Source organism: Columba livia, chromosome 10 (genome assembly GCF_036013475.1).
Source record: "Columba livia isolate bColLiv1 breed racing homer chromosome 10, bColLiv1.pat.W.v2, whole genome shotgun sequence".
NCBI lineage: Eukaryota > Metazoa > Chordata > Aves > Columbiformes > Columbidae > Columba > Columba livia.
This window is the reverse complement of record NC_088611.1, coordinates 9,550,739-9,577,195: the sequence shown is the minus strand read 5'-3', so window position 1 is coordinate 9,577,195 and position 26,457 is coordinate 9,550,739. Positions and strand designations below refer to the sequence as shown.

Here is a 26,457-nt window from a genome sequence, read left to right as displayed (position 1 = left end):
CAAAAAGCTGTGACTGAAAAGAGACAGGAGAACTAAATTTAGGAATAAGGCTGTTGGTGGAACCACTCACATTGTTTGCTTCCATAATGCAGGAGCAATGTGCCTGGACAACTGATTGTCCCTGGATTGGAATGCTCCGATCTGAATTTATAATAAGAGGAAGTTAGTATGTCAAAAAAAGAAATCATACAAAGTGTACCTGATCTGTTTTGAGATCTGAAAAACCATGGAGGTCTGGAAAACCATGGAAAGTTTGATTTACATATTGAATGATAATGGCTGGAGTGATCTTGAGAACTGCTGGGTTGAGCCAGGAGCTGCAGTCAAAATGTTTGATTCAGAAGGAAATTGCAATGAAACCTGAAATGCAAGAGCAGAGAAGATTTGATCCTGATTGCTGTCAGGCTGAGAGGGACATGCTGTGGAGCAGTTGGATCTAGAGAGTAACTGGACAGAGTCAGGAGTTGGTGGTGTTGTGTGTGGCTTTTTTTTTTTTTTTTTTTTTTGTTAATTAATAAAACCCCAAGCAAACAAACAAAAATCCCCAAAAAAAAACCAAAAAAAAACAAACCAGAAGAAACTTTACCTGGACAACATCCAGAAAGGACCTGATGAAGCAGCAGCAGGACTGCAGCTCCTTGGTTGCAAATATCAGGCAACAAGTTATTTCCAGTTACTGGTTACCGTTATTGCTAATGGTATCAATTAATAAATTAGCTGAGCAAGCAATTGCCATATTAAATCAGATCAGCTACGGTTCTCATGTAGTGTCTGTCATCAGCAGTTTTTAATTTTGTTTTGTTTTGGTTTTTTTTAAAGAAGAACATAGGAAGAAAACGTAGAACAATCCTTGGTGCACGAGAGAGATGTGTGATAGATGAGTCTTCTGGTATGGATTTCACACATGTTCATATGAAGTGTCATCCAGTAAGAATGTGCTGAGAAAAACAGTAGTGCCATGTGCTATGTTGGCGTTTCAGTGGTTGCAGCACAGATACGTGTTGAAACAAAGTGATATGAACCATAGTTTGGAACAGGATTTTAGTAGGTCTTTTTCATTCATGCATTATCCTCATGTGGGTATTTCTAGCATCTCTCTAGGGCTTTGGAGGGAACTGTGTCAGACTAAACACTTCTTAACCAAGGATTTTGGAAAACTTCCCAGGTTGTGTGTTAGGTAAACCCTTCCTCCCACGTTTTTGTCTTTGAGGTGAGAAATGTTTCAGTGACTCCAGTGACAGTCACTTTATTTCTACCAGAAAGGGTTGTTGATTCTCTCAAGGCAATAATATCTTTTTGAGGTGTGTTTGGAAGTAAAATAGTTGTCACACTAAAGCACTATCATAAATCGAGTATTAAGAAATTCAAAAATTTGAAATAGTGGGACTCAAAGGGCAAGGGGGAAAGAAGAAGAGAGAGGATTATTTGAATTTGTGGCACTTTTTTCTTTTTTTTTTTAAACCCAGCAATAGAATTGTCTTGTGTTTTTTTGAGAGCTATAGATCTGTGTGGGCTGCAAGCTTGCTCCTCTGAGTGAAACTTGAAATCGCTACATAACCCATTGGTAACAGGAACTGGGAATGTAATGAAAACATTGACTATATTAAAATTGATTTATCTTAACTGGTAACTCTGGGTATTATGGCATTTTTGCAGTCAACTAGAAAAGAAGGGATGTGGGAATCAAATTTTTGGAGATCAAAAAAATATTGTTTGATTTGGATAATGTTTTTGTCCATTGTTTGTGCTGGTTGTTTTGATTCCAGTCCTTTATATCAGCATAGAGAGAACACAGAGGGTGCTTCTCATGGAGTGTAGATGGAGTATGAAATGTGACATGGAGTTTGCAGTAGCCTTGGCTTCAGGTGAATGGCAGAAATAAGGCCAAGCATTCTTCTTCAGTAAGAGATGGCAATATTGACTTCTTGTGATAATATTCTCTGAGGTGTATAGCAGAATAATGGCCTTTATTACCAAAAGATAAAGTCTGATGGCCAAATTTAACCAGAGAGTATTGGCTTCCTCCAAATTCTGTTGTACAAAGGCAACAAAATTTTACTTGTTGTCATGAGCTTATTTCACAAGGGAAGGACTTCTGGCAGCTTGGACAGTCCAGCCCCAGTGTGCCAACATTTTCCTGTCTCTCCAGGAAGCTTCTGCTCAAACTTTCTCATCCCATGATATAATCGACATGCTAAGGAAGCTGAGCTACTCCCATTTGTGTCACTGTAGAGTGGATAGTATTTCAGTTGCAAGATCAGATAGCACCACTGTAAAAATGAAATTGTGTCACAGGATCAGCAATAGGGTGGTAGGTTATGTTGTTACACAGTTTAAGGGTTTAAACAATTATAAGGGCAATTAGTTCAGGCAGTTAAAGTCTTGTCCCTGCTTCTTTTCAGTGGGAAGTAGAGAGGGGAAAATATAGCTCTTCCATAGAGGAAAGGAAAATATAGTTCTTCTATAGAGGAAAGGAAAAGAGTGGGAGTAAGATCTGCTAGATTTTCTGCTTTGGAATAGTGTGGGCAAGAAGGGCAAAGGTGAGGGCAAAGGTCTTGCATAAGGCAGACAATTATCTGGCCACTTATAATCTCAGAATTCAAGTACATTTTATAGTGTTATCAAATGGAATAAAGAGACCATGCAAAGAAAGTATTACAAGTTTTGATACTATTTTTGACAGAGTAACAGATATTCATACCAGCTTTGTCATCTGACTGTTGGAATAACCAAAGAGACAAACCCCAAATGAAATAATTACTCTGGAGGGGGGTAACACATTAGAAGTGGTAAATTGCTTAATTATAGCTTTGGGACTTTCTTAGGCTCCATTCTACATATGCTGCTTGTTTTGTGGGTGGAATATATTGTATCAGTGGTGAATATGCATTTGGTGTCAGTTGTGGATCACTTTTGGTAGGGCATCACTGAAACAGTGCATGCTGCTGCTTTTAGATGCATTTAGCCCCACAATATATATACATTTTTCTGTGTTTTGAAGATTCCCTACTGGGAGAACCAGGCAGCTGCTTTGTACCTTTGTTTTTCCCTGGTTGCTTTTTTGGCACCGCAGTTGTGCCACACCTTACTTTAATAAGGAATACTCCTTCTCTTTGTCACTTGAGACACACTAAATCTTTCCTTGCTCTTAACAAATTCACTAGCAATCAATAGTTGCATTCTGTGTTTCTGTAACATGAAATGTTTGCTAGTCAGTGGATCTCATAGCAAAAAATCATTGTGTACAGTGGTGAGCTGGCTTTGCAGTTTTGCAGTCAGTAGATTTCATTTCACAAGGAAAAAAGCTAAATGATCATTACTGCTTGTCATTTTATATCAGGGCATAAAGAAAAGAGTAGCCTCAATATAAATTTTGACATTAAGGGAGAAATAATGTAAGTTATTTTGAAGCCCAGTTCTGTTGGATGTGCTGGCTATGTCAAATTAACTAACTTCTTGAAGGCTGAGATGATCACTTTTGTCTTTATGTTTAAAGTATTCTTTAATTTTTTATCATCATGATAATTAGTTAACAAAAAGAAAATAAGAAAGGGTAAGAATAAGGAAAACCCTCAAATATTAAGAGACGTCTTGGATACTACTAGTTCTTTGAGTTATAGAATCTGGATTAAAAAAAAACCAAACAAAACCAACAAACTGAAAGTTTTTGTAAATGCAAATGACATCAAAGGAAGATACTATGTTTTTTATTAGCATATGGTAAATCTTAGGGTGACTTGAGTCTAACTTACTAAAGCCTAAGGGCTTGAAAAAAGATGGTTATTTGAGGTATGTTATGTTTCCATTGTCACATCAAAATTTCAGCCTGTCATGGGTATAGGTTTTCTTATCATGATAATGCCTCTTTTCCCCAGACAAATCTGTCTATGGTTTGTAAGTGAATAAACAGTGTCCTTGCATATTTGTGTCAGGAATGTGTCTGTCAGTAACCCTCTTAATGCCTCTTGTGGTGTTTACAATTTGCTAGAGTCAAACCCATCTTTGTTTTTCAGGTTTATAGATTGGTAGTAGCAAATATATTTTATTCTGGGAAAATGCCAGAAACAATGCTTTGCTCATATTTTAATGGAAATTCTATCTTATGGGTTTCAGTGGAGATGGATCCGAATTTTCAAGAATTAACCTCATGCTGTTGTTTTAGTCTTGACTGAGTAAATCACATAGGAACCTATGCGTACTGTCATTTTTAAGACAGTGAGAACTGAACTGTTAGAAATATTTCTATTGAGTCTTACTGAAGTAATGTAGTTCAGAATGGACATTCACATGGAGAGGATTTACAGGATCAGGTCTTCTGCATGACTAGCCACTGAGATCCAGAGTGCATAGTAAAATGTTAAGGTTTTATTGCTGAGTTACATTATTGTTTATAAGAAGGTACAGACTATTTATAAAGGAGGGATGGTTTCTTTAAAAAAAAAGTAAAAATGTTGGAAATATTCACAATAGGTGGATATGATTGTTTACAATATGTGCACTGGATTAAATAGTATAATATATTTTTGAGACTTTTATAGAAATTACTTATTTTGACTAAATCGTATTTATATTTTTTTCCTGAAAACATTGAAACATTGTTTGGTAAGTTTGTTACACTCTCGTTTTTTATTTGTTAAGGAGTACAGGTTTCTAGCATACTGGAGAATTTTTTGATTGACTTTCAGACATCTGGTCCCATTGTAATGCTGTTTATTGCAATTGAAATTAGTACAGAGACATATTTCCTTTAGAAGATGTTACAGATTTTACTCTTGGAAGTATTTTGCATGTCTGCATTTTTTGAATACTTTGAGGGAAAATAAAATCTTTATGAAATAGCGTAAAGGCTATACTAAACATGTAACACTTATTTTTGGCTGACATAACCAGCATTTTGGCCAGGGTACCCAGGTGGCTAATTAAAGTGAGGAATTTAATGAAATAGCATGATTTTCTCTAGCTATCAGAGATAAAGCATTTGAATTTAGACAACAGTTACACACTACTGTAGAATGAAATCTGAAAGATACTGACATACATGCAGAAACTAAATGTTGATATTTCTCTTTAAAAGTTGGACTAAAGTAGTTAAATGTGCTGTAGTTAGAACTATCAGATCAAGTTGTATGCTATTGCAGAAGAACAAGAAAAAACCCCACAAACGAATATGGTTAAATGTAGTTATTACAATTAGTGATATTCATACTAGCAAGAACTAAGTGCTACTACTGTTTTGGTATTTGTCTTTTTGCTAGTCAAGGGTTTCGGTCTCCGTGACACTGATGTCTGTTTCATAGAAAGATATTTCAGTTAAAAACTAAATAGAATAAATGGCTCGTGTAATTGCTGTAAGGGTGTCTTGCTGTTTGTACAGCAAGATTAAGGGGCTCTAGCTGCTTTGGTCTGGACTTCATAGGAGACAAAGTCATAGGGCTGTATAAAAACTCTGTCTTTTTCCTTCACCTGTTTTGCTCGGATCTATGATACTCTAAGCATACGTAAATATTTAGCAGTCATAATTTGGTGGTTCTTCAGCAGTATCAGAGATCTGAGCTGCTTACAGTCTCTGGATTCCTATGTTAGAAGTCCAAGGTCACTTTTCTGAAAAAGTTGCTGGATGCTGAGGAAAACAGATACAGGCATTGCTGTGGTTTAGATACTAATTTTAAGTCCAGTGCCCAGTTGAGGTGGAAACTAAGGGCTGTGGAGCATTCTATGTGCTGAGAAAGATTATTGAAAATTATCTCAGATCATGATGAATTTGGAGGATGGATGGGGACATATGACTGGCCAGTTTTTACTGGAGTAGCACAGCTGCAGTCTACTCTGCATTTACAGTTCAGAGCAGTGGCTTGTTCTAGGTTTAAAGAAATTAATAAACTCAGTTCAATATGTTTAAGCAGTTTCTAGAGAAGTATTTTGCTTTATATAATCTTTTCCTTTTCATTAGAAATGAGAGAAAGGCTAATGTACTATAAGAATCAAATTTTATTTAGAATTCTTTACTATATCTAGTGCTCTTCATCTGTTTTATTTTCTTAAATTCCCGTGTCATTGTTATCTAGTATTTATGTGGCATGGGTGTTTGATAGATGCTGCTTCTCTATACCGGATGATCATTTGAGTTGAAAGCTGCCTGTGAAGTCCAGTGGAATAGGACAGAACTTGTTCTCTCTCCTTTTTTTTTTTTTTTTTTTAAATTTTCAAGATGTGCTTACATTCTAGGTCTATTTTGAAGACATCTTAGCTCCACTCTGAATTCTTTTTCTGTCCATAGATAAAGCTACTAGATGTTTTGTAACAGATGCTGACAAGCTATAACCATAGGAACACAAACAGAAATTTAAATTTGTTATCTGAAAAACTGTCATTAACCAGCTATTTTAATGTTTGGCCATGATTAAGCATCTGTGTAAATTATTAGTCATCTACACTGCTTTTTAGGCTGCTTTTTTCCTTATTAAAAGTTATGAGCTCAGAACATCATTTCTTTAAGGCAAATGTGGTGTTGGCACCACTTCAGTGCACTCTGGGCTTAGGTGCCTTAGAAGGAGTTTGGAGACTGGCTTTCCAGTTGTATGAAGTTTGTAAAAGTATGAACACAGTGTAGTGCTCTATGATAACTAGATTGAGATGACTGTAATGCCTAGTTCAGTGGTTAAATAATTTAGCTCAGTACAAGATAATAGATACCCAACTTCAAAAGGCACTTTAACAATGTGGAAAATCAGAAAGCTGTGGATTTCATCTTACTGCTTTGGGGCACTCACACTATCAAAGGAAAAAATGCTTTTGCATAGATTTTAGTACCAGAATATGATTAATGCGTGATGGTAAGATAAATTCTACTGCCCAGACCCATGCAGCAAACGTTTCAGATTTTGCAGACATATATCTTAAACAGTAACATTTTATTTCTTTCATTCTGTCTAATGAATTTTGAGGTCTTATAGCTTTAAATTGAAACAGTGTAGCAGAACACATGAAACTTATCCCTCATGACAAAGAATACTGTGGACTCAACTATGCATATCAGCATAGCTACTTGGAAACTAAGTGGATATTTATATCCTATATGGTAATGTCATATGCTATTTTGTGCTGATTGTGTACTGTTCCCGAATATTTTTCTGTGTTTCATGCATAGTTTTTACTTACCCTAATCTTCTGTTTAGTTCAAAAGCATTTAAGAAACAGCCATGTGAAAAAATACCAGAGCAAACATATTCAAAAAATATACTGGATCAAGGATTATGTTTGTTGTTTAAAAAAAAAAGGGGGTGGGTGGGAAATGTGTTCTTTAATTTATTTCCTCTGTCGAACTCCTCCTGTACCTTTAATGCAGGCCTAAACCAAAACTACTCAGCTAGGCTTTTTAACTGTAGCATTTTCTTTTCATTTCCATGGGCATGCAGTCAGTTGTGGAAGAAAGAGAGACTATGACACAGCTTTCTTTTATTTCCCCTTTAAGATTTTGCATATCACAGGCACCAGGTGTTTTCCTTTGCAGCTTTACCGTGTTCTACTTCTCAGTGTGGCATCAGACAGAAACTGAAATGGGAAGTTGTGAGAGGGAAGGGTGATGAAAGAAGCAGTTAGCACTGGCATAAAGTTGAACTTCTTACAGATATTAAATATAAATTAATTTATCATTTACTCAGCATTAGGTTGGAAACCATTTTATATTTTAACAGCACAAAGTCGTATGACACCACTGAAATTTCTGCCAAGTACTACATTTATATGTAGAAACTGCGAAAGTAATTTTCTTCTAATACTTGTTTGGGTTTTGGGCTGATTATGTCTATGCTTGCAATTATGTGACATGGGCATGTGAAAGAGAACTGATTTTCAGTTGGAGTTGCACAGAGCATCTAGCATATATTTGAACATTTGATTTAGAAAAAGAAAGGGTATCAGCCCCGTATTCTTGAGGAAATTTAGTAAAAAAGAGACAACTCAACAGCTAAAATCATATTATTTAAGACCTAGAAACAAGTTTCATCTGGAACATGCAGTTTCTGGTTGCTTTTTTAATTAATCCATCATCGCAACTTTGACAGAAATATTCCCGCTCTTCTTAACAATGTCGTCTTGTTTGTTTATTGTTGATTAACTGTGGCAGAGTGTTGTGTTTTTCAGAAAATTAACGTTTCTCTGATAAAATATTTGTGATTTTTCCTATACTCCCAGGCCTTCTGAGTTAGGTCTCATGTAGGCAGGTTACTTTCGACCATCGTGTAGTGTATTTTTGTTCTAAAGTGAACTTAATTTGGTGATTTAAACATGGTGTTTAAAGAGACAGCTGTATTACGTTACGGGTGGTCTCTTTGAGCTGGAAATCCATTTTGTTTCTTAGGAGTCTTGTCATTTTGTTATAGGTATGTGTAAGGGGAGAGAGCCTTGGGTGTATGGTTTATTAGAACTATATCTGGGTAGTATAATAAAATATTTGAGAACGTTTAAGGAAGATACAGGCTAAGACCTCAAAGTCATTAGCATTCCAAATACTAACTGCTGACTAGAGATGGTTCAACCTGGAGAAGCTCAGCCACTATTTTGCACTGTTTTGTGTACTACACAAATAATTTTACTAATGATTTAAAAAGGATGGCTTTTTTTCTTTTTTTTTTTTTTTTTTTCCCTTTCCCATTTTCCTCTGAAACTGGTCTATTTTCTGGTAACAATGTCTTGTTGGGGATTATTTCAGCTTTACAGTTTGTACAGTCTTCACAAATTTTATTCCTAACATGAAAATATAACTCTGAGAGACAGATGCTTTAAATAGATGATCAGTTAGGCCAAGCTCTCTTTTTGTGCCTTAACAGGCTGATGCAAACTCTTGAACACAACTATAGGACAAACCAATTTTTCAAATAGAGGAATTCATACTTGTATTTAAAAAAAAAAAAAAAAAATCTGTGAGCTTGATGTAGATTCTTTTAAAATGCAGAGATTTTTATTTGAATTAGATGTATCCACTTTGATTTTTCTAGGCAAGCTGAAGTTCCTTTTTGTAGTAATAATAGGTTAGCTTTTCTGTTGTATACTGTACCTACAAACTTGTAAATGAAGTGTCTTCTAAGAATTTTTAATGCCACGGCAACATTATTGATTAGAGATTCATTGCTAGGTTTTCAGTATAAATAAATAGTAAAAAAAACAGACAAAGAAACCAGTGATAGAAGTAACATAAAATGACTTAATTTCTTTAGCATGATAAAATCAGTGCAAGAAATGTATCATTTTTTTCCCTAAAAGTTCTGATTTGGAAGCAACAGAGACGTTTTCAGTGATCCTTTTGGCCATTGAATGATATTATCTTCATTTGCCAAAATAGGATTAGTGTGTGGATCTCATTAGGAATTTGCACATGACTTTATTTTTATATAGATAAAAGGGAGCAAATTCCTCAAAGTCAGTGTCGGGAAAATAATATCTAAGAATCCAAGCAGGTAGAAAGCATTACTGCAAGGGTATTTTTTTCAGTGCCTGCCAGGCTAAATTAGCTTGCTTTCTTTCTGTAATGGATGTATGCCAGGTATCAGAATCAGGAAAGCTTCTGGTAACTTAATAAATAAGATCCAGAGCAAAAGATAATTAAACATTGAAAAAGTTTTAAAATATTTTTTTTCACTTGACTACAGTCTTAACAAAAGAAAATACCTAATGGTGGTAAAGTTAGTTTTGTTTTCATTAGAAGTTACTCATAAATCTATTTGTTGATAATCTTTTGTAGAAGGAAGTATCATTATTTAAAAAAAAGATACAAATTTAACATTTTTGTTATATACAAAGCTATTTGTAAAGGCATCCTTTATTCTTCATGGCGTGTTTATGACCTGACCTCCTTCCCTGTCACACTTTAATCCCCAGAAACATTGTATTTGAAGTCCAGGTTTTCAAAAACAGAATTTCACAACATACATTAGTCATCACCTTCACCTTCTGATTCCTTTGACATTCACTCTACTTAAAGAACCCATTAAAGTTGTTCCCAGATTCACTAAGTGTGTAAGGATTGTTGGATAATCTCCCTCTGTTCCAAAAACAGTTTTCCTGCATAGTGCTTAGAATGTGTATGAGTATTTGTGAGCAAACGATAGGAAAGGAAAAAAAAAATCTCCTAGGCCCAATAATTACTTTACCATTGTATAACCTGATGGTATTAAATCTGTTTCGATATGCTATCTTTAAAACAAGATGTTTTATTGTTCACATCTGTTACCTGGAATACTTGTATCTGCTGGAGAATCAATGTCCTGTGTCATAGTCACCAGTTAATTTATAGAGAAAAAGAAGTGATTGCAGTTATTAAGACTAATGCATATGTATATACAATTCCTAGACATATGAAGGACCAAAACAAGAAGGTTGCCAATCTGAAGCACAATCAGCAAATGGAGAAAAAGAAGAATGCACAGTTGTTGGAAGAAGTTCGCAGGCGAGAGGACAATATGACTGACAACTCCCAACATTTACAAGTGAGTTTATTTTTCAACTGTGTTTTAAAATCATTAAGGAAAGTACACTCTGTTTCACTGTGTGTCTTACAGGATGTAGGTTCCCACAAAGAGCTGATGACTTTCTCCTTTCCTACCAGAGGGTGCACTACTGACTTCAGTCATGCCCATGAAATAATTAATATTTAGTGTGAGGAAAAAACAATGGAATTTGAAGCCCTGTCCTCACAAGGACTATTTTACTTATATTTGAAAGAAAGTAAGTAATTTAAGCTTCTTTAGTGAAATAGACTGCTGTCCCTGCATGGATCTTGGAGGAGGCAAATCTACGTGCATGAAAAAGGCTTGTTAGACTTTACAGATTGAGCCATAAAATACCTGGAGATATTCAGTTGCAGATAGATGTTTGACTCTAAAGCACTGTGATGTGTTCAAGTAAATCCCTAAGGAAATAAAGTGAGTGGAGAGGGATGGAGAGAAGCAGCCAAACTTGAGGAACATCTGGCAGCTTTTTCCTTCCTCAGCAAACTGAGAGACAGAATTGGTTTGGTCTAGCAGGTGCAGGAGCCAGATATCTTCGAGGGAGCCTTTCCAAAATGGGCTTGATAACCTGTGTCCTGGTATGGTTGCTTCTTTCACAAGATCAAATGGCGATATCTGGGGCGTGTTGTTCAACACGGTATCTGTTGTACAAATATATGTTGTACTTGTGTGGTGAAGGACTTGTTATTCTCTGTGGAAGTTCCTCAGGGTTTTCTTTCAAAAATTAATCACAAAATTAATTGTTCCACTAAAAGCTTATGATACTGCTTCCATACAATGGAAAAGAGTCGCTGCCTCACATGTTGGGAACTTGAGGGTTCCCTATCATTGCAAGATTTGAGCAACTTTTAGTTCTACAAAAATGCCATAGTGAACCGTTCAAGCAAATAGTTTGACATTGTGTAGTGGAGCTAACATGACCTTTATGCACATTTATTTTGCTTTTAGGAGGTTATTTTGATTTAAAGTTTTTCACTTGTATGGTTTATTTGTTTTAATGTGTAAGGTAGTTATAAATATTAGGTGAGAACATCGAGTCTTGCACTTATATGAATCTGATAAGTAGGTGGTTGTCTGGTTAAATAGCCAAACCAACTCTAAAGCTCCAGTCAATTAGCCTTGGTATACAAAGGATTTTTTTTTTCATAAGGGTTATTTAAAAAAACACCTCCTCCTCCTCCATTAAGATGTTTGAAAAGCAAGTATGTCTTAAAATGCAAGTTTTTCCTTTTAAAAAGTTTGATCAAGTGCACTGGTGGATGCAGTTATGGTTTTTGTTGGCCTCTATGGCTTGTTATTTCAGGGTGATTTTGATTTGAGGCTTTTGTACCTGGTCACATAAGGTGATTTCACATATTTGGCATAAGATAAATGTTTACTCCTCTAGTATTTAGCCACAAATGCTGGGCTATGGGGATGAAACACACCTGCTTTCCACAGGTCTCAGTATGCAGCTGCATTTGTGCGTATTCCAGATTTGAACTTACTCATGTGCGTGTTCAAAAGGGTACATTATGTAATAGGTAAATCCTACCAATCTAATGGTACAATACTTTCCCCAGGAAGCAAAATGTAAACTGAAGTTCTTCTAGTGATATGAACATGTACAGAATTCAAATTGGCCTAAAAGAGTTTACTGAATGAATAATCTGACACAGTAGAATACTTGATAACTCTTGATACTAAATTTCAGTTTATACAAAATATCTGGATTTAATAAAATGTTGTAACAGTCATGATCTGAGGATTTAAGTAAGGCAAGATTTGTGGGTAGACACCTGATGTCAGATATATGATCTACCATGGAAAACAAGTTTCTGGGAGTCCAAGGCATCTGCTAATTAAAAAGAAAATTAATTGGTATTTCAATAAATATTGAATTAACATCTTAGTAAACCATAGGAATCTGACGACTGTTTCTTGTCACTGTTTATAATACTTTCTGCAATGCTTAGTAGGAACACCCTATGTTTATAGGCATTTTTAACACATAGTATTTGTTTCTATAGTGTATTTGTTACATTTGTGAGTGGTGTATCGAGCTGTTAGGGTAAAATATATCCTAAAATTCTCTGGCCTGATGTAATGATTGTATTTGTTGGCTAATGGTGATAAGCTGGCTGTTGGCTAGCTGTGATAAGCTCAGCTGAGAATTGAAGAGCAATTAGATTAGTCAAATTGCATTTACTCCAGCCAAGTCTCAATCCCTTTTGCAGAAGTACTGGAAAAGATGTAATAAGCAAGCTGGTATAATTGACAACAGACCATTCAGGGAGTTATTCAGGGCAAGCTGAAGCAATCAGTTGATGTGTAATCCATTTTAATACAGCTCAAGTAGGGGCTGCAGCTCTACCCATTCAGCTGCCCACTTGCTGTCTGGTAGCTTTGAAGACCTTCGGAAGTATGTAGTTCCTTTGAAGCTTCAACAAGCTCTGTTAGTTTCTGAGGCTTGTAGCATCATGTATATTTGTGACACTTTTAACTATGTTTTCAGAAAAAAGCCTCTCCAAGCTGGTTCATATCCTAGTATCAGTGCTTGCAGGTCAAGTTTGAGTCTGTGACAGCCCAATCTCACAGCACTCCAGGGCCACTGCTGTGATGGAGAGTGCCCTGGGCTGCCTGGGGAGGGCACTCACTTTGGTCTCCCTCAGCTATCAGCTGGAATTGTGAGTGATGCTTCAGGTGTGGTTTTGGGGGGTTATTTGGATCACTGTAAAATTGGAAACATCAGGGAGCCAGACTTCAGATTAATTCTTGGGAATGAAGAATAGTTGTGAGGTTTTCTGCTTTTTCCTTCCACAAATCAAGGGCAGACCTGTGCAAATCTTGCCAAACATGATGGTCATATATTACATAAAGCATCACAGCAGGAGAGCTGGCCCTTGAACACTTTATCGTGAAATTTTTCGAGAATGGTGTATCTAACATGACTTCATATTTCCATCTTTTTTGTCTGTTTTAAAAAGATAAAGATTTTGTGAGAAATGCTGATCTAAGAAATATAAAGGTATCATGTCATAAAGTTGTGCATATTCCTCAAATCTCTTTGCAGCATCTAGAAATGTTATAGATGTGAGACATGTTTATTTCCTGAGATGCATGCTTGTATGGAACATGTTTGTTCCAGTAACACTGTTACCTTAATAGAATTGGGAAAGAAAACATTTGCATAACATTGAGAACTCAAGTGGGTTTGGTTTTGATTCTGTTTTGCAAACCTGATGTAATAACAAAAACAACAACAAGGTCCTTTCTTTTCTCTAGAGTAAACAGTAAGAATGTGCGTTTAATAATGTTCCCATATGCCTCATTGCATAGCCTCAAAGGAAATTAAGTATATGCTTTTGTCTGATTATGCTTTTCATAAATGTAAAGTATTGATTTAATAAGTGAATTCAATATTGTGGAATCATATTTGTACTAAGTGCAGAAACATGATTCTGTGGAAACTTTATGCAAACTGTCTGCATACATGGCACAAGAGATGTGCAAGGATGAGACTGAAAACAAAGTTGGAAAGTTTAATACCCTGTTCTGCTCTGATCTGCAGACCTTCTGGGTATTTCTGCCTTTTTTTCTGGTTTATCTTCTGGAAAATTCTTTAACTCTCCTAGTATTTTAAATGCTTGGGTTATTTGTCACAATTCTCTTTTAGGTAGCTTGAATTTTCTTTGGGCAGAAATCCACATGCCAAAAAGAGATATTTTCGATAGTTTTGCACTGGCTGGAAATTTAGTCTTAGGTAATGAATAAAACATGATCAGGAGAAAGTCCTTTTAAAAGAGGAGAAATACTGGCTAGTTAATATTACTGCTGTCTGATTCTTGCATTGTGAGTATGTGTGGTATCTTGCTAAAAATAACTCACAAGAGATTTCACACCTAGTCAGCATGAATCCTTAAACTTGGATTTTTTACTTCGTTTTTCACTCTGTAATTCAGCATATAATTTTCATCTCTGTAGTAGTTCTAGAAATGCAAAATATACTTAAGACAGCCCATTGTCATATGTTATATCTGTGTCTTTTAAAATAAAACAGAAGAATGACCTAAACAAGGGTTATACCTGACATTATTATGATTTTTCTCTTAATGCAGTGTATTTTCTACTGCATTGTCTCAAAAACTTTGAAGCTGTAGTATTAATAAAAAGAGGAAGCTAGGGAAGTCTTACAAATAAAAATGAACAGAGCAGTATAATCAGTTCAGAGACAGAGGAAACACGGCTGTTATGGAGATTGACGTTAATGTACATAGCTGACATAAGGCAGGAGAGAATTCATTGCATAAACACACAGCTTTGTGTTTATTAGTGCTGAATTACATATGTAGTGAGAAAACTCAACCTTTTAAGAGGTTTAAATCGTGAGTTGTGGTATTAAATGTGAATTCTAGTTTAAGCATACATCCAAAGGTGGACCTATACCTCTCTGGAAGGCTTTAATAATGCCCAGTGTTGAGCGGATTCTGTATGTTTCTGTCTTCAGAAGGCTGGTCATTTTGTGAGGGAAGATGGTAATAAATTTGGGATTTTGCTTTTTATATCATTCCTCTCTGATTCCCACAGCATGCATGTGTGAAATGCACATTGTAGTCTAGCTCTGATGAGTAGAATTGCTCCCTCCCTCTCATACAGTTCTGAGCAGAGAATAAGGGGAAATAGGTGACTGCTCTTGATTTTCCTTTGTCAATATGACGAACAATCAGAACACACAAATGAGATATGATGGAGACAGACTGCTGGAAATATGTACAGAGTTAAGAGAATGGATAAGATATGGCCTGCAATGCTTGTGAAGATCTTATCTCTTGCTAAGATTTCTGCTATCAGATGCAAATATTTTGAAACAAAAGCTGTGGGTTTTGGACATCTGTGTAAGAGGTGGCTGCAACAAGTCTTTCAGTCTTTGTGTAAGTTGATAAGGAATCACAAAGTTTTGGAACCAGTTAAGTGATAAATTCAGAAGATGGAGTAAGCTACAGCTAGAATGAAGGTCTCCCTTTAAAACTCCCATGGACTTGCTTGTGGAAAATATAGAATAGAAACTTATCTTTATCATAGTTATAATGACTTAAAACTTTAACTTTTCTACAATTAAAACAGGAGCTTATTGATGCACCTGACATTTAAGGTCAAAAACTGTGATGGTCTTGTGTTGTGGTATCCTATTTAATATTGTGGACAATGCAGAAGTATTTTCAACAGCAAGCTTCTTTCTGAAGTTTCAAACTAAAGTGTAATTTTTTGGAATGGATACATTTGTTCAAGCTGCTGCAAATAATTTTTAATGAGTGAGTTGATTTCAAGTGCAAGTGAGCAATTTTTGAATTTTTGGCTAAGTAGTCTGTATACAGTGTATTAGGTTAATGAACTAACATGAAGTAATGTAGAAGTCAATATTTTATGTAGTTTTCCATAACACATCTACAAAATTCTCTTCAATTTGTTGCTTGAAAACTAGAGTATTCTTGTGTGCTTCTATATTCAAACGACAGGTTCCTTGATGACTAAAGTTTCGTCTTTTAGTGGTAAAGCTGAAGTCTGGTGAATTTGTAAGAAAATTAGTGTTCATGCACATATCAAATCATTTTACCCTTGTAAAGCAAGAGTTATGTAGTAGCAAATGGAGAGAAGCTAGCATAGTAGATTGTACAATTCTGTTCATTAGTGACATGTTTGTGGGTCCTTCCTTTGGCATTTCTCTGCTTCTCTCATGATAGCTGGATTTTGCCAAGATAGAATGTAGCTAATAAGTACAATCTCTAAAATGTTCAGCCCTCAGCAAAATGTGTAGCTTATTATTAATTTCACGCAGTTCAGGGAACTTTTTTTCTCTTGTGAATATCTAGGAAAAAAGCAGGAATTGCATTATTTTAAAGCAGTCATTTTCATGTAGCTGAACATAACTTTTTTAACAGACATTTTGAAAATGTAGGACTTAACTGTCTGTTCTGTGACACACTGATAACCAATCTATATATAAAAAAAATCTTCAAGCAGAGACTCAGGCAGTGGGTAATAGAAAAAATGAATAAGTCTGTGCCGATGTACTGCAATATATTAAAAATTGACTACCAGATTACAAGTGCATACTTACAAAAATCAGACTAATCAATTCAAACACATGTGAGACTGTTGAAGACACAGCTAGTATACTTATCTTTAGATTTCTGACATGATGTAAATATAAATTCAGATTGTAAACGTGGAGGGACATGTAGAAGTTTTCCTTCTTTGGCCTGTAGAAGTTGCATAAGTTGTGGATAAATTCCACATGTGTTGCTGAAATGTCTGTTGAACTTCAGCCAGTAGTTTATGTTGAAGAAAATATTCCTAAAAGGTTTCAGATGAAGAAAAGTATCTGAGAGTCTACAGAGGGCAGGAGGCTTGATTGGTAGGTCTGAGGATCAATAGCAGATTTTTTTTTTTCATTGGGGTTTACTTTGACATTTGTTTTCATTGTGCAGTGTAATCCCCAGAAGCCAAAACTACTCTTGTTATAAAATGTCCCCATAGACAATCTGTGAAAATCTCACTTGAAGATCAGTTTCTACGAGACTCACAGTCTCTTAAATCTTTTTACTTTGTCATAATTGGTAGGCTGACAGAAGTGACTCAGTGTTCCGTTGTCTGTTGTCCTAACCAGTTATAATATATATGTATATAAAAGTTTAGTGGGTAAAACAATGGTTCTATGTAGCTGTCATGTACTTTCTCTTGTCTAGAGTATTATATTATTGCAGTACATATAAAATAACATGAACTTTATTCTTAGAACTATCCCAGTGTATTACTTTTGGATTTTTAAGTACACAGCATCAGAGAATGTTATATATCATTATAAATACAGCCTTTGCACTATTACAAGGACTTCTAGACCGTCCCACATCAGAAAGTCTGAATATTGATTTTCTTATCTTTCTACAGGTAAGTCAGAAACAGAATGTGTTTTTCAGTGTTGTCTAAGTAATGTTAATTCTCTGACCTCAGTACCCTAGAATAAAACCTGGGCATCTTGATTTGGAAACAAAGGTAAATTTGAATATTCCAATATAATTATTTAGAAATCTGTGAACTGCAATTGTTGACAAGTATTTTGGTTTTATTTCTACTATGTGCTTTAGTAAGTGCTATATTAGTTGGAAAGGGCATATATGTCAGGGCACTGGAGGAAAAAGATCCTGTTCGACAAAACAAAACTGCAATGATAGGAAACAGGAAAAAATTAATGTGATACACCTTTTTTTCTACCCCTCAATATTTATGTAATAACTCACACATGTGGGACTTCTGTAGTCTCCAGGGGGCAATCACGTTCAACATGCATCAAAAGAAATAGTTCAGTTAAACCAACTCTCCCTACCCAGCAATAATTACCACAGGTTTACACTGAGATATAGTTGCAAAAGGTTAGTCAGTAGGGCATCTGCAAATCAAGTCATATGTCAACTCTACATCAATAACCTCATTATAATAGATGTTAGTATTTCAGCACATGACTGTCCAATATAGCATTCCGTGTATAGTTCATTTTTAACTTCTACATTGACTTATAGCTTGTCTAATATTTTAGTTACTTATGTATTTAAACACTCTGTATTACATAAATTATAATCAACGACAAAAACAATGATTTAGATTGAAATCCTGCGAAGTGAAACTGCAATAAAATGTCTGACCCTATTTTTGTACCTGTCTTCAAAATAAGATGAATATAGGAGGTTTAACCCTGTAATATAAAATCACTGCAGTGGAAGTTTGTATTAGTGTAGATTTTCCAATTTAGACATTGCTTAAAAATGCCACCTGTACTTTTTTTCTTTCTGTGTTCACAAATGATAGCTGTTTTCCTGTAAATATGCTAGCAAAAAAGTAATCAAGTTACAGAAGTACAACTGATTAGCTAAAATCTATGCAAACTATGTCTCTGTACTTTGTTGTATTCATAGCTTATCTGTGGGCTATAACATTTTTTGTTGAATGCTTGATAGGTTGAATGAAAATAGAAAATTTTTCCAAAATCCCCATTGTGGTCTGCACCAAGCTCAGATTTCTAGCTAGTATCATAAATTAGTCTTCTTGTATATACCTGTTCGTTCCTGTGGTAGCTATTGCTGCTGTTCATCACTCTCTGTAGATAATTTTGAACACCATGCAAGTCTGTTACTAATATACATCTGGTCAGTAACAAAAGTTCTACTTGAGGAAAGCCTAAGTAGAATTATTTTAGTTGGTTGCTAATAAGCCAGATTTATACCACTTATCTCTCATTACAAGTGTTTTGTAATAGCCTTATCCACTATTACTTACAGACTACCTCATGTTACAGACTGGAAAGAGAAGGGAGGTGTAGTTACTTCTTTATATAATCTTGTCTAGAACACTCCTACCTTGGAAAGTTTCATTATAATTATTTATTGTAAATGCATCTTTGCTTTGAGAAGCTCTCATGTGATAGATTTCACTAGAAGATTTTGGGACCAAATTTCACTGTTATACTTTGCTAATCCCATTTTTTTGAATTGTTTGGTTTAAGTTGGGCAGAATTGAGCCAGCAAAACTCATGATGGTAGAATAGATAACCCAAGGGAAAAGGAGATGATTTTCAATCTCAAGCTGAACTGCCAGATCTTGGAGTTAAAGAAAAAAATATTTCACTTCTCATTTAAACAAACATAATGTGATCAGATTAAACCCAGTTAGAAACAAACAAGTATTTGCCTCCTACTGAAATTTGCAGTCACTTAAAGCAAAGTCATATTCAAATATTGTCTTATTAACCATGAAAATATGAGAGTAAATTGTTAATATTTCAGGTTCCTAGCTGTTTTGCAATACATGCAGGTTAAAACAGTATGCAAAGGCTGCCAGAAAGTACTCATTCATGACTAAAGGTAAAGGCAAAACTTTAGCCTCGATTAAGAAACAACACACTTGACATAGCATGCTTTATTAATATAGCTTAAAGTATTTTGCAGAATAGAGGTATAAGAAATAAGTGAAAGAAACTGAGGCATAAGGAATAAAGGCTACATGCAGTGTCCCAGAGGGCTGATGGCACCACAGAGGAGCGTAGACTTTATCCAGTATTCCATTTACTACTCTGAACTCTTAACTGATAGTATTTTGAAGTGGTTTGTGACTCATTATACTAAAAATGTTTGCTAATGAATTGCTACTGATTGAGGTACTTAGTGCAGGTGAATTTTATATACTTTTTGGTCCAGTGAGTGAGCAGATCAGTCATTATCGTGCGAAAGATGAGGAACACTACAAATGACATTAACTGTTTTGCAGCAGCAGTTTCACTAGTCTCTTGCTTCTCTGTGGATGGTCTATAATAGCCGTACACGAAGAGCAAGAAAAGAGTACAGTTTAGATTTCTTTTCCAATGGATTCTGCTTTTTTCTTAACCTGCATTATCAAGATAATCAGATAATTCAAAAACAAACAACTCTAGAGTGCAGTACATTAAGTTTTATAGAAGGCTGATGTTTATCTGTTCTTTCAAGTTATAGTTAGGGTCCTTACTACCTTAACAACATTTCTTTGATCCTCTACTTCTGTTTGTATTTTTCCATTTCTCTTTTTCCTTGGGAAACAGTCTGTTCAGCTTTTTGCATCTGATAAAGACTCCTTCCCTAGAAATACCTTGCAGAAGGCCTAACAGGTTATATGGATAACAGGTTAAGTCCCAATGTTTTCAGTAACTAAATGTATTAATGCACTTGGAGTTCTTTCCATGACACCTTTAATAATTGTCAACACTGAAAAATGAACTTAATTTAAAATACTGCCTTTATGTAGATGAACAATTAAAATGTTAACTTTGAAACTTAAACAATGAAACTGCACAGAATGCAGAATTTTTTCATATTGCTTCCTAAAAAATAGGTTTTGAGTTATTTGTTGTATTTCTTTGGATATTTTAGTGATATGAATTAGAAATGCTTTTACAAATGCATTTACTCTTTGTGGGGTGGAGTTTTATTAAGCAATATTATTCAATATCTACCAGTCATGTTTCTTTTCACAGTTGCATATTGGCGTAATGAAAAAAAGCATTTTACACTTACTCTTTAGCTGTCACATACCTTTGTCATATTGAAAACTACCATAATTTATCCATCTGGAAGCTATGACAAAGATAAAAGCCAGGTGTATAGGATCCCCTCCCTATTTTTTTATACTTCAAAGGGACATTATAACAATGTGAACAGTGTGTCACATGAGTCCCTTCATTTTGAAGAAAGAATCTTGTGTTTTCCTGTATATGGGGTGAATTCCTGGCTCTAGTATAGTTAATGGGAATTTTGCCACTGCCTTGTCAGACAAAGATTTCTCACATGAAGAGAAAAATAATTAAAAAACCTCTGTACAGACAAAAAATAAACTTAAAAGGTCATTGAGAAAGCAGATCTCAAGTACAAATGGAAACAGTCCATTGTCATTCATCATTTACATCTCATCTGTTGATGGGAGTTTTAATTTGTGAGAAAGTCCTTCCACAGTCAGCTGTAAGTTTTGTCAAGTTTGGCTTTTCTGTCTGGGTGTTCTTTTATATAATAAGAACATTTGGCTGCCAAGTCCTAACAAATATCATTACTTCTCTTAAAACAGACATCAGAAAAAAACTGCTAGAAGGCTGCTGTCTGGTTCTCATGTTTTCAGCATGGGCATTGATCCTTTATGCTTGATGGCTTCATTCAGCTTTTTCTTATGAAACTGATGAACACTAAAATAATTAGTGCTATAAGCAGGATAATCGGTATCTTAAACGCCTGTATCTTTTCTCTAAATGTGAAATAAGCATATCACAACAATACTAGAAATCTAGCATATAAAATGTTACCTAATAGTGTCCTACCTAGGAAACTTTGCTGTGAGTTCATGGGATACCTGGATGAAGGAGAATGAAATTCATTGCGGAGGGATGTGAATTATTAACTGTACTTAGCTGCCTGACAGAAGCTAAATTGTGTATTGTTGGTTGTCTAATTCTCTATTTCAATTTTCAACTTACTTGTCTTTAATAAATTATGTAGACTGCTTCCGTACATGTAGAAGTTTTAAACTGTGGAAAAAATGTGGGTATGTGAGTTCTGGAAAGACTCTCCAGTAGAATTGCTATTTGAAATATGAACAAATGAAAGTCTCCTTAAGAGAACATGAGTTTTCTGAGGCTTTTAGTCTCAGTCACATTCAATATACTTATTGCTATTACATTTTTTGCTGCAATCTGAAAATTTTGTCCAATATTAAAAGTACATAAATCTGGAATTTGACCCAATCTTGATTTTTATTCTGAAATTTGTTTTATGTATATAAAAAGTTGTATTTATTCTGCTACGCTTTCTCAGCCATGTAGTTTTGTCAAAAACTGCAGTAACAATACCACAAAGTCTTGTCTTTATTGTTCATATCTTTTAAATGACCCAAATATCTTTATGTATGTTGGAAGTATCATGTCTTCATATTTATGTCTTGATTCCCAGTGTAGAATATCTAAGGAATTTGTTTCAGTGCGTCCATAGGTATTAACAGTCAACACATTCTTATTCTACATAAACCACTGCAAGATCTTTCACAGAAGCCTCATTCAGACAGTCTTTCAAGTTCTCTTTATTCTTGGTGTAAATGAAGTTTCACAATTTGTGAGGTAAAGCTGGAAAGCCAGCAAAATGTAGCTTATGTTGTCAAATGCAGTACAGCTGTGGTGAACTACTGCTGATACTGTGCTCTCTGTAGTTGTTCAGTATTTTCAGTCAAATAAAGAAATGAATATTAGCCTGTGCTGATTAAATAGGATGAAATTGAAGCCTGGTTTAAAAACTGGGGACCAAGAGCAATGCTGTAGCAGTTGACATTTTAGCTGGACTCACTACGCATGCTGGAACTGCAAGAACCAAGAAATATATTGTATCTTAAAAAAAAAAAAAAAAGGAAACTGCACAAAAATAAGGCACTTGGTAAAAAAGAAATTTAAAAGGACAGGCAAAGGTGTAAAAGCTTTACAGGTGTCATGAAGGCTATTTAAAGAAAATTACATTGGCTCAGATGGAATGGGTACCACCTATCAAAAACTGCTTTAGGAAGACCAACTGGAAGCCAGCACAGTTAGACAGCAGGATAAAGGAAGCTATCAAAAGAAAAAAAATAAAATTCAAAACCCTAAAATTTGTCCAGTTGAGAAAAATAGAATCATAAAACTTGGCAAGTAAAATGTGAAAAGCACAAATAGGCAGACCATGAAATGCATGAAGCACAATAAGCAGTAAGTAATGAAATGCATTCAAACTAGTAATTTTCCAATGTGTCAGAAGGCGGAAGCCTGCCAGAGAATCTATAGAGCCAAAGATAATCAAGATGTATAAAGAGTGCTTTCAGAAAATAAGGTCGTGAGGTCAAAAAAATGAAAGAAATGTCTTTCACCTGTGTTCACAGAAGAGGAGCTTTGGTAGTTTTTTGCTTCTGGAACTCCTTTTTATGGACAAAGTATTGAAGATTTATCTCAGAGTGAGGCTACAGTAGAAGAGATTACACAACAGTTACCAAAATTAACAATGCCATCATCATAGGGTCAGTGGATTAGAGGATAATTCAGGTTGAAAGGAACCTCAAAGGGACCATCAAGTTCAACCTCTTGTTCAAAGCAGGGTGAGCTTGTGGTCAGGCCAAGTCGCTGTCAAAACCAAGTAGTTTTCATTCTAAACTTCTTGGAAATTAGAGGTGAAATATGTGAATTTATAACTCCAGTGTACAATTTGCATAAATTTTCCTTTTTACCAGGACAGGCTAATGTGACATCTGTTTCTAAAAAGAGTTCTAGGTAAGTTTTGGAAAACTACTTCTACATATGACATCTCTATTGGACAAATCAAGATAAATTGTTTTTTTTTTTTTAAAGTAGAATTAGTGGGCACATGGCTAAACATAGTATGTTGGTGAAAAGGCAAAGTGTCTTTCCTAAAATTAAGTACTTTCTCATGAGTTCAAGTCATTATATTTTTCAAAAGTCCCGTAAGAATCTGTATTGTGACTGTTCAGTGTGTTTTTAAAAGGCCTGGAGGAGAAAGTGAATATTTTAATGGACTTCAGCATCATTTACTCCAAGACCAAGGATTGTTTCTTGATTGTACCTTCCTGAAAACTCATAGGAAACTGGGTAGTATTTAAAAATGAAAGCTGTAAGAGTAATTAAAAAAAAAAAAAAAAGAAACAACCAAAACCAACTGTCATAGAATAAGAAAGCTGTTAAGTCATGACGGTGTGTAAGCGTGTCACTAAATGCAGTACTGATGGCAAAAAGCTTAAATATTACAGAGAAGAATGTAGTGAAAAAGCTTATGCAGAACAGTAAAGAACATTTTGGCAAACTCAGGCTGATTTATGATGGTAGGAGGAACTCTGTGGGTTTGCATGGTTTTGACCCTAAACCTGCAAAAATATGTTGGATTTGGCAACATCTCACTTGGTGTTTTTGGCTTCCTTTAAGCCCAGAAGTCAAAGCAACAGTTGGGATATGAACCAAAGCCAAGGAAAAGGTTTGGATGAACTGTACATACCATGACAGCCAAGTTTCACACAGCTCTAATTATCATAATGGTTTTCCCCTTTCTTTGTTTCGTTACACTTTTTTCCAGAGCTGCTTTTCTATTTCTGAATCTTAATGGATACAGTCTCTATATCAAGTAAAAGCATTTTTACTGTACTGTACTTACTGCACGTAAGGAGACAAAAAATGAGAGTTCAGAGGTGATTTCTGTATTACAGCAGAATTTGAACAAAAAGGTTGTAGATAGCATCTGAAATGATGAGGTGTCTTCATGTCCATTTTGGGAATGTTTTATTTTGTCTCTTTGGTGGAAGTGATAATGTTAGATACCTGGCCTTCCTTGTGAGTTTGAGAATATGAAATGACACAATTAAGACATCCAAAGCACTCAACCGTTTAAGAAAGTGATATGATTTGGCTTCCTTCTACCACTTATTAAAAGTATCTCTTAAACTCTGGTAATGTAAATACCACTTTCCATGGAGACAACCATGACTGTACACTAAGTGGTACATGTTCTGCATCTTGTTTGGATCTCATGAAACTGCGAGATACGATATGTTCAAGCTGCTGGTCAGAGAAAACGTCTCAACTCCACAGTCTTTGCATGCACGTCAGACACTATACATATGGTAAATGATAAACATAGCATATGGGATTTGTGAAGTTAAGACTATCAAATTCCTCTCCCATTTTTTTTTCTTGCATTGTATGGTCAAATCAAAACCATATTATTCTTCACATTAAGGGGTTATGTTTGTGGCCTCATTTATAAGGTTACAAAACTGATCATGCTTTAAGCCTTCCTCTGGCCTAAAAATTTGCCTGGTTACACTCAGGTTGTCATTTAAAAAAAAGGGGTGTGTGTGTAAAGTTTGCCAATTTTTGAATTATAGAGTTCTGAAAACTTCACATGTAACATTTGGGAAATATTACAGCTCGAAAGAGCTGAGTTTAAGGTTCATTTTGAAAACTTAGTTTTGCAGAATTTTATTGTATGTATTGTGAAGATGTTATCTGGAAAGAATAGTTGCAGTTCTGACGGTATTGCAACCATATATGCAGTTTTATAATAGCTTTAGCTTTTATTTTAGCTTTGTAGATTGGAATAACTTAATATCCTCAGCTGAACTGCCAACTGTTTATCTAAAAATTATACATTTAGTATCCTCTTCACATACTTTCACATGTCAAAATTCTTCTAATCTTACCCAAAACCTGAATTGAGTTGAAAAGAAAGTGAAAAAGCAGTGACCACAGTAAACTATGGCAATAGGAACCCATGGGTACTAGGAGGGGAACTAGAAAAAAGAGGTCCTTGAAAAGTTTAAGTCAGGAATTGAGGGGAGGGGGAAGAAACAGATTTTATTACTCTGAATGCTGCATAACCAACCTCATTTCTCTTGCTACTTGTTCTGAAAACAAGGACTGTATATCCTGAGTGCATTGGAATGCAGCTCTATTATTGTGTCCCCTTCCCATGGTAAGTCAATAGCTGAAACAGATTAGGGAGAGAGACCTTTTCATGCTACACGCATCTCTGTGGTTGAACTCCCTCTGTAGGTTATGTAGACTTTTTTCCTCTCCTTTTTGGTGGGGGAAAGGGCAAGAGGAAGAGGGGTGGGGGGCAGGTCCCAGTAGGTTGCTGCTATAACTAAGAATTAAAAAAAATCTATTTCATTTGTTTTCTATCTGTTAGATTTTCTAAGTGAAGATTTGTTTTTCAGCAAAAGTTCTGTGTGGAATTTGTAAGCAGTAGGGATACAGCTCGGTAATGCTTGTTACATGTGGAAAAGATAACTTTATTTCCATGAAGATGCTACAGATTTTTCTTCTGGCTGTGTCACACTGATGCTGAGGAACATGTGGAAAAGAATTATATTCCACTGATATTTTATGTCCTTCTCAGCATCCTCTTCTCCAGGGACAGGCAGCAGAGAGAAGGTTCTACATGTGAAGTCTTTATGTAAATTCATAAACACGTGAAATGCTTCTGCACTCTTATACTAACACTTCTGACAGTTTAGTTTAAAAATTATTTTTAACTTACAGAAATACATACTGTAAGCAATGAAAATGTCTATTTCTTTATGAAAACACTAGTTAGGGCACCGATATAAATCTGTACCTTTTGATAGTGGGCTTAATTCTGTATGGTGTACTCAGCTTAGAAAGTTAGCAGCTGAGTAGAAGAATCAGGAATGACATCAAGATTTTCACTTCATAGATTGTGAACTGATCTCATCAGTTCAGATGGGAATGAAGCATGTTGGGTGCAAGCTTTCCTTTTTCTCATTGTACTTAGTAGTTAAAGATACAATATTATGTTAGAAAGGAGATAAAGATATGCATTTTTCTACAGGGTGGCTGAGACTGTATACCAGAGTTTTATGGGTT

The 26,457-nt window shown here is 35.2% G+C and overlaps 1 protein-coding gene across 28 annotated transcripts in view; it reads left to right on the top strand.

Moving 5' to 3' along the window:
• ERC2 (ELKS/RAB6-interacting/CAST family member 2) overlaps positions 1-26,457 on the top strand; it is a 439,127-nt gene that overhangs the window by 186,917 nt on the left and 225,753 nt on the right. For all 28 annotated transcript variants that reach the window (XM_065074542.1, XM_065074533.1, XM_065074531.1 and 25 more), the window contains one exon: positions 10,349-10,484. In XM_065074542.1, coding sequence (XP_064930614.1) covers positions 10,349-10,484 — 136 coding nt within the window. The remainder of the gene's footprint in view (positions 1-10,348; positions 10,485-26,457) is intronic.